At 50.9% G+C, this 9,365-nt stretch overlaps 1 protein-coding gene across 1 annotated transcript in view; it reads right to left on the bottom strand.

Annotated features, from left to right (window-relative positions):
* Positions 1 to 205: 205 nt before the first annotated feature.
* Positions 206 to 9,365, bottom strand: part of Wnt10a (Wnt family member 10A) — a 13,542-nt gene continuing 4,382 nt past the window's right edge. The window contains exons 3-4 of the mRNA XM_008825737.2: positions 3,521 to 3,900; positions 206 to 1,274 (exon numbers count right to left, since the gene is read on the bottom strand). Of these exons, the coding sequence (XP_008823959.1) occupies positions 777 to 1,274; positions 3,521 to 3,900 (878 nt within the window). The 3' untranslated portion in view covers positions 206 to 776. The remainder of the gene's footprint in view (positions 1,275 to 3,520; positions 3,901 to 9,365) is intronic.

The raw sequence follows: 9,365 nt of genomic DNA, 5'->3' as shown, positions 1-9,365 counted from the left end.
TGTGGCCTAACTGGAAAGCCCTTCCCCTCAGTCTCCCGTAGGGTTCTTTCTCACCTTGCAGGTCTCAACATGTGTCTTACAATTCAGAGGCTTTCCCTGGCCCGTGGTTTTAGCAGAAAGGGCCCCATTCCCCACAAATCAGTGTATATCCAGTGCCCTGCTTTATTTTCCTCATAGCCCATCGCATTGTCTGAAATAACCTTGATTGTATGTTTACTGGTTTATTGTCCATCTCTCTCAGAAAGCATGTAAACTCCAAGAGGGCTTCTCTCCACCCCTCAAAGAGTGCCACAGAGAGAGTGCAAAATAAATATCCTATCCATTATGTGAATGATAGAGGCAGAAGATGGTGGAGGATGGAGGGCATCTGGGGCTTTTGAAGATTCACTTCATCTTGATTATGCCCAGTTCTTCATTTTAATCTCCTTCCACAGTGCCCATCAGTTTCTGTGCACTGCCTACCACTCTTGGGGAAAGGGAAAAAGGATGACAGGACTCAGGCCTGCAGGGCTGGGCTGTCTGACATGTTCCAGGGTGTGGGGCTGTCTCCAGCACCCCACCCGGGGCTGTCTGAGCTTGGAACAGGAAGAGGGGAACCCACAGAAGTGAGAAGTCAGACAGGTCTGGACTGTCTGGTGATTGCAGACCCTCAGAGCTGAGAGGTCCAACCTCCTCTCCTAGGAGCCAAGGAGGATGCTGACAGGCCCAGATCACTAGCAGCAGAGGCCAGGCTCCAGTAGAACCTTTCTTGAGACCCAGGGGAGCCTGGGCTTCTCTCACTTGCAGACGCTGACCCACTCGGTGATGCGGCATTCTTCGCAGACCACGAAGCAGCACCAGTGGAAGCGGCAGTGGCAGCGCTCGCTTCGTGTCTGGCGCAGGATGTTGTGGCCCCGGCCGCAGCACATGCTGCCGCAGCCATCCGGGCCCGCGCTGCTCTTGTTGCAAAGGCGGCCCACAGTGCCCGCCGAGTCCAGGCGCGGCTCGCGCTCGCAGAAGTCGGGAGATTTCTCGAAGTATACCAAGTCGGAGGGGTTGGCCCGGCGGCGCGGCACGGGAGTGCCCGGGGCTGGCGAGGGTACCCCCGCAGGGCCGGGCTCCAGCTGGCCTCCGTTGCGGTTGTGCGGCCGGATGAGCGTGGCGCGGTGGAAGCGGTTGCGCAGCAGCGCCCCCACCGCGCGGAATTCAGGCGTCACCTGCCAGCACGTCTTGAGCTGGCAGCTACCTGACGTGCCATGGCACTTGCACTTTCGCCGCATGTTCTCCATCACCGCCTGCGGAGGGAGGCACGAAAAGGGATGAGGCTGGCTTCCCATACCCCAGCCCGCCTCCTGTCGCTGAGACTGGAAGCCAATTCCCATTGTACAGAAGCAAACACCGAGGTCCGAATCTAGGGCCTCATAGATCCTGAGCCTGGCAAGCAGAACTCCTTTGGGCTCTTCTGCAGCACTCTCACCCACCTCCCACCAGGCTAGGCCCTGGGGGAATTCCTTCCTTCCTTTCTTGCCAGCCTTTCTAGCAGCTGCAAGGGGGCCCTTGGGGCTGGGGGGTTCTTGCTTCCTGAGCCCTGGGGATTTCAAATCTTCAGGGAAATCCCCTCTCCTATCTCTGGCAGTGGGGGGCTGGGGGCACCTGCTTCACTACAACCCAACCCCAGTGCCTCTGGCCTCCCTCCAGGCTGTGAATAGGCCTTGCAAAAAGTCTGAGAAGCCCCCCCCCCCATTCCTCCACCACCACCCCTACCTGTGTCCTGCAGCACTTTATAGGGAGCCAGTGGGAGGAGGGGACAGGAACTAAAGACATCCACCTCCCATTATGCTGCCTAGAGCTTATCTGTTTATACTGAGTGGCAACAGGTGCCAAAGCATTCCCTGAATAGGAACAGAACCCAAAGAGCCAGGGTACCAGCCCTATGAAAATGAAGGGGTTCCCAAATCTCCAAGGGAGTTGAATATGGGGGCACAGCCTACCTTCCCTGTTCTATAGTCTCCTCTCAAAGAACCAGGTAGTGTTACCCTCACCCTATACCCTGCTGGAAGTTGACCGCATCTTCCTTTTCCCCATTCCATTCCCCAAATAGTCTCAGGGGAAGCAAGGATCTGGGGCGCCAAAAATTGAAGAAGTGGGTAGGGCGCGGAGGCAGTCAGATCTCTGTGAGTTCTGAGGCTAGCCTGGTCTAGATAGTGAGTTCCAGGCCAGCCAGAACATAGCAAGAAAAAACACTAACAAAAACAAAAGCCCACAAAACCCAAATTGGACTAGAGAGACATAAGAGAAGGAGCCCACTGCTCTGGGTCTTGGAAGGCTGCACAGCCTGCATGTACAGCCTGTGGTGTTAGCACCAAATGGGAAACCATCCCTTGTCTGTGCCTGTGCCCTCCTCCCCTTGCCTCCCTGGGCCAACAGCTCCAGAACATCTGCTTCCCACAGACCGTAGCCATTAATTAACCAGTTTAACGAGGACAAGGAGGAGGCACTGTTGGTCCAGGCTGGGATGGTATTGAAGCTTGAGAAAGGAGGCCCGTATACAGGGGAGGGCTGGGTGGGAGCTGGATGGAACCTAAGGATGGGCATGCCTCTGCTTACCTTCACTCTAAGTCAAGATAAAAGTTTCTGAATCAGCTGTGAAGGAAGAAGATGTACTGGGGTAGGCTAAAAGGCCAAAGAAAAGGGCAGTATAGGGAGAGGAAGCCAGGAACAGGCCCTGAGCAGGCTAAGCAGAGTCAAGAGGAGGAATGAGGATGGAGTTGCCAAGAAAAGAAAGTGCTGAGATATGAACTCTACTGCCTGGGGATGGAGCCTGCCTCTACCACTTTCCCAGTTCAGGCAAGCTTCTTAGTCAATCTGTGCCTTGGTTTGTATATCTGAGTGCAAGGTTAATAAGAATGTTCACATCATAGGTAAGTGTTAAGAAGGCTGATTGCTCAGGACAAACATCTAACACATAGTAAGGCTTGATAAATGCACTTTATTAGTCCTTTCCTTCCTTCTATGAGATAGATGATAGATATTATATTATGTATGTGTTGTTTATTTTGCATGAATGAACTAACCTTAAGATAGTATGAACATTCTAGAACAGAGGTGAAAGAAGGAAAGCAGGAATCTTTCCTGGAAGACTGCACAGAAAGCTTAAGAGTGGAATCACAGACTCCTAGAACCAGGAAACAATAGAGCTAGGGTGCAGGATAGATGATCTAGCTCAATTTAGTGCCTCTACAGGGGCAGAGACATTGTGGCAACCCAGGTCCTAACTGCCAGTCTACTCCTGTCTCTGTTGGTCATCAGAGAAAGTGGGAGGAGCAGGCTGCTCAGCAGCGGAGTGTGCCCATAAGTACACACTATTCTCAACCCTCTATTCTCAGACCCAGTGTGCTTGGCACACAATAGTAGGTCCCCAAGATCTTATTGCCTGAATTAGGAGGGGACAATGAGAAGATTGATGCGCTGGGGAAGCAGTGTGGTTCCCGGAGGGGGAGCTTCCAGGAGGGATGTGGAGGCCGCAGGGCCTGACTCTCACCTGTCGGCCCACTCGGTTATTGTGGAGTCTCATGCGAGCGTGGATGTCTCTGTGAGGCTCCCGGGAGTCCAGAAAGTCCTTAGAGAAGCGTTCTCCGAAGCCCACGTCAGGACTGCAGCCGCCCCATTCCCAGGAGTCCTGCAGGCCTGGACTGGCAGGGGGCAGGGCAGGGTGTTCCGGGACCCCGTGGCTCAGGCCCTTCCCGCGTTGCAGGGCGTCTACTTGCAGGCGGTGCAGCTTCCGACGGAAGGCCTCTTCGTCCCCACGCCTGGAGGCGTCGCAACCGCAGGCCTGCAGTTTACCCAGGGCGCACGCGTTGGACACTGCGTGCACCACCCCTGCAGCAGCGATGGCATAGGCAAAAGCACTCTCTCGAAAACCTACGGTGAGAGACCAGGAAAACATGGACTCTGGAGAAGCCGCCACATCCTGCCCAATCATGTCATCACATCGAGGAGACACTAAGGCCCAGTCTGTGGATAGAGTTAAATGGTAGATGGCTTACCCAGCATCCTTTGAGTGCCAGTCTCCAGTACTCCTGCAGCAGCGATGGCATAGGCAAAAGCACTCTCTCGAAAACCTACGGTGAGAGACCAGGAAAACATGGACTCTGGAGAAGCCGCCACATCCTGCCCAATCATGTCATCACATCGAGGAGACACTAAGGCCCAGTCTGTGGATAGAGTTAAATGGTAGATGGCTTACCCAGCATCCTTTGAGTGCCAGTCTCCAGTACTACCGAGAGAGAGAGAGAGAGAGAGAGAGAGAGAGAGAGAGAGAGAGAGTGAGAGAGAGAGGAGGAGGAGGAGGAGGAGGAGGAGGAGGAGGAAGGGGGGAGAGCGAGCTAAAAGTCTGGCCTTCTGAACATAGGACAGGGGGTGGGGTGCCTCTAATGTGCTCTTCTTTTTACTTCCCTTCTCTTTTCATTAGCACCCCCTTAGCAAGCTTGGAATTTGTGTGTCTAGATCTCTCCTCTAGGGCAGAAAGTACCTGGTAAACACATTCTTTTTCAGACCAAAGACTTAATCTATTATCTCTCATAGTGATATCTGCAATTTTAAAATAGCCTGGAGAAAGAAGGCAAAGTTTAACCCCCAAAATAAATTACCAGTGATGGAATTTCAGACCCCAGGAGATGTCAGTGGGCAGGAGGGTAAGACCAGATCATCTGCTCCTAGTGTGCCCTATCCCTGGATGGCCTGCTACTGTGTGCTCACTTTAGGAACCCTCCCCAATGGTTCCCATTCTTCATTCTTGTTCCCAGGACATGACTGAAAGTCACTCAGAAATGGTCATCCCCCAAGACCCCAGCCACCCTGCCTCTGTTTTGTTTTGATTGATTGGAAACATTGAAGGGTGATACAAGTGAACCCAGTGCCCTAACTGGGATCTGACATATAGCAGGGTTGCAAGCTGAGTGGGGTGACAGCTTTTGCTTTCTACTAGAGACTCAGAAGGCAAAAAGACTCTCTGACTGAGCCACTCTCAAGACTCAAGGATGGACCAGCCTGGCCCAGTGCTTCTTTATACCGCTTTCCTTCTGGGTGCTGCAGCCTGAGCTATCTCCTGGAAGTACCCTGGACCTGTACTAGGGGAAGCCTACTTGTAGAGGTGGGTCCAGCTCTTAGACCTTGAGACTACTTCTTGCTTATTGTCCAACTGAGGAAGGACTAGCTAGAGCAGCTTGTGGTACAAGTCTCTGACTAGTCTCTGGATTCCCAAGAGGGCAAGTAGAGGGAGTAGCCAGGAGTAAAGCTCAGCCTCCACAGAAGGAGACTCCACTGTACCATGGGCCCCAGTGGGAGAAGCCCAGAACCTGACAGGAAGCTGATGAACTTGAAGAACACCAGATTCTGAGGAAACCTCTGGATCCTTCCACTTCAGCTTCAGAGACTAACGGGACATGTTCTCAGAGGCTTCACAGGGTCTAGAGAACCATCCAGAACAGAACCCCTAGCCCATTCCTGCTTCAAGCCTCTTCTGCCAGATAACAGAGTCATGTCCTCTTCTTGCCCAGACAAATTATAATACCACAAGCTCTTTAGTAGCTAAAATCTGATTTCTAGAGTCAGACTGCCATGGTTTCAAATTTTGTCTCTTCTACTGACTGGTTGTTAATAACTGTGATCTTGGCCAAGAGACTTAACCTCCTTATGCCTCAGTTTCCTCATCTGCAAACAGGTGTTATCATTGCCTGCCTCACTATTGTTCCAAGAATTGAATGAGTTATTAAATTTAAAGTGCTTGGAATAGTGCCTTACTCCTGGTAAGTACTACATAAACATAGCTAGAATTGAGAAGTCCTTTTTGCTGCCTGAGCTCATTCAATCCTGCTGCATTTTTAGAACATTGTTGTTGGTTTTTCACCCTGATCAAAGACAGAGCTCAGCAGCTCATGACCCATGTCTAAAACAAATCATTTGGATTAGTGGAAACCTACGAAGCAGATTCTCCCTCTCTATCTTCTCTTTCCAGCTCATGGCATCCTGATAACTTTTTTCCTGAGGAGCCCAGCTTGGAGCAGACACGAGGGGCTAGGATTGGGCTGCAGCCTTCAAAGGGGATGCTGGGACTTGGCAGGAGCTGCAGGGCAGCAGAAACTGTTATGAGCTGGTGGAGCCTAAGGGTAGACCCAAGACTCTGGGACATGCAGCCTGCATTTATCCCTTGCCTTTTATCTTTAGAGCTCTGAGTGCTTGTCTTATTGCTGAGAGAGTCATCAGCCTGCCTGCTTTAGAACACTTGACAATACTGAGACCTCCAGAGGCAACCCAGACCCCAGAAATCACCCCATCATGCGCACACACACACAATGTAAACTTAGGGATCTCAAGGTCACAGGGGTTATTGAGATTGACCTCTATCTAGCTCTCCCAGCTTCCAGGGCCAGCAATTTTCTGCTGAAAGAAATGGACTTCAAGTAAGTTTGATGCTAAGAAAGAAACCCAGGTATCCCAATTTCCAGTTCCCATGGCCCTTTCCATAACTAGCAAGAGAAAGAGGCTGTTCCAGGAGGGTGTACAAGGGTGACCACATCTTCAAGGTTCTGTCATGTTTGAGACAGGCCTGAAAGAATCTGAAGAAATGTGACTCACAGTGTTAGAGAACTCCATACTCCATGCAATCAAGATGCCTTCCCCTACACTACCCCATGGCCTCTGAAACCTGTCACAGCCACATATAGAGGTGACCAGAGCCTGTGTGGCCACTGTCTGCTCTAAACATCCATGCTCAGAGAAGTCCTGCCCACTGGGTCTGTCCCAGCTCTCATTCAGGGCCCCAGTTTCGGTCTTGGCCCTAACTGTCTGGGGCAGACACAGTGTGGCACTGTGCCATCTGGCCAGCTGGAGGGGGAATGGGGTGGGGCCATGGCCAGCTGGGCTGCCCGGAGCAGAAGGGGGGGCGCTTGTTAAGACGCACAATTAGCCGCCCTGCCTTTGATCTGGGACAGGGACTGCCAGCATCTAAGTGGAGTCAGCTGCTACTACAGGCTGCAGTCAAAGGCCAGGAAGGGGGCTAAGGGAAGAAGCTCAGAGGGTAGAGGAGCCTGAAGGGAAGATGATTTAGGGGCCAGTGGGAACTAGGAAAGGCCAGAGAAACTTAAATCCTGCTCATTCAAGTCAAAAGGCAGAAAAGGATAGAGGTCTGGTCCCCATTCCCTCCACGCAAATAATCTATGTGTGCTCCTAGCCAGGAGAATGAGAGAGGACAGGAGAAAGGGAGGAAGGGAAGGGGGTGAGGAGGGAAGGAGAAAGGGAGAGCATTGTGTGCGTGCAGGAACACTTAGGCATGATATGGAATGGAGAATATGTGTTTGCACAAGCGTAGGAGTGTGTGTGTGTGTGTGTGTGTGTGTGTGTGTGTGTGTGTTTCATTTCTTGGAGTACAATCTTATTGCTCCAGGTCACCTTTGGTCACATTGTGGGTATTCACATTGGCCTTGCAGTTTGGGAGGCAGTTTAGCAGAGGATTGGGTGCAAGCTTTAAAGCCAGGTGACCTGCATGGAGTCCTGGCTTTCCTGCTCACTTATAAGCTGCCTGACTAATGGCAAATTACCCAACCTCTCTTAGCTTCATTTGTAAAGTAAGAGTAATAATAGCATCTACCACATGGGGACGTTTGAGGACCCTAAAGCATGGATAATGTATTTTAGAACAATGCCCAAGTGCTTAATACATGTTTGCTCATTTTTTGGAGGTTATAAGAATAATAGGACTTTAAGTCATCCTGGAATATGATCATTTGTGTCTCTGTTTCCCTATCTGAGGGCCTGTTGGGGGACCCTGCTGCTAAGGTTGCAGTCCACAATGTCTGGATAGCTCTAAGGGGCTCCGCATATGGAAGGACTCCCTTTCTCAGCGGGGGGCCTCCTGTTCTCTGCCTGACTTACCTGGAAAGTGCCACCACGTAGGGATGCCTGACCTTATTTGGAATATGACATTTGGCATAGTTACCTGCAATAAAACTGCCCCAGGTTTTTTCTATATGATAATTAGGCATTGCCCTATAGTCGGATGATAGGATCCCCCTACCACATGCAAATAAAGCATACTATGAGCACCTATCAGCTGAAGCTTTGGCTACTGCCTCCACACTATATTTTCCCTAACCCCCACTGAATAAATGGAGCTGTATCACTGAATCTGACTCCCCGGAAGGTCTTTTCCGTTGTGCTCACTGGCCGTGCTCATTGGCTGTCCTGACCCCTTTCTTCACTTCTGCTCCCTTTGTTCTCGCAGATCTGTGGCCAACGACCCAAGAAGGGAGGGAAAGATCCACAAGAGCCACTTTATATCCCCAAGTCCTGGACATCTGCTCTCAAAACCATGACAGATGAATGTAGAAAGTAGGGGGAAAAGAAAGTCAAACTTTGCACAGCAGAGGCTGAACACTTAAACTGCTGCCTTCTCCTGGACTGGGAGCAGGGGATTGGGGGAGATTGCTTAAGAGCACTGGTGGCTCTTACAGAGGATACTGGTTCAGTTTCCAACACCCATACAGTGGTAACTCCAGTTCTAGGGTATCTAATACCTTCTTCTGGCCTCCATGGACATTGCATGCACGTGGTGCACTTACATACATGCAATCAAAACCCTCATACACATAAAAAATAAAAATAAATCTCCTGGGCCAGGCTCCTGGCTTGCTGTAGGGCCCTTCTTTCCATCCATTCCAAATGCTTCTGAACCTTAGGGAAGGTAGCATCTAAATAGTGGGAACTTCCAGGACCCGTTTTGTGAATCTACTAGACACTGCTCCTCCAACCTTTCCCTGATCTTCCATTCCTGCCCACACCAGTGCTTAAGCCTAGCCCTCTGGGACCCCTTCTTCAAATCTCCTTCCTGTGACAGATGGAGGGGCTCTCTGTTCCTCTCCTAACAGATGTTATACCTATACCCAGCCTATCTGGGTCCTTCTTAGCTGGGCAAAGAAGCTACCATGGGTCTAGAGTGTTCTTACAGCGGTTTTTTCTGACCCTTTCTAGCCCCCTGGAGACTCTTGTGCCTGTTCCCACCTTCCCTCTGGGCTTCAGCCTGGTTCTATTCCCAGGCTTGGCTAGGGAAAGCCTGGTTCTAGTCCCAGGCTTGTCCACCCTAAGTACTCAATTACTTTTTGCTCTCCTTCCTTCCTCAGAACCATATCTCTAGCTCACCCTCTCTCTAGAAAGGCATCAGGAGGAGAGTGTGACAGTAACAGCACGACAGGTGTAAGGATATAGATAGATAGATAGATGATAGATAGATAGATAGATAGATAGATAGATAGATAGATAGATAGATAGATGATAGATAGATGATAGAGATATATCTTTTTGAGACAGGGTTTCCCTATAGCCCCAGCTGG

The sequence above is a fragment of the Nannospalax galili genome, unplaced genomic scaffold, assembly GCF_000622305.1.
Source record: "Nannospalax galili isolate Female #2095 unplaced genomic scaffold, S.galili_v1.0 scaffold127, whole genome shotgun sequence".
Classification (NCBI taxonomy): domain Eukaryota; kingdom Metazoa; phylum Chordata; class Mammalia; order Rodentia; family Spalacidae; genus Nannospalax; species Nannospalax galili.
The sequence above is the reverse complement of the archived record's forward strand: the minus strand, read 5'-3'. Positions and strand labels throughout refer to the sequence as shown.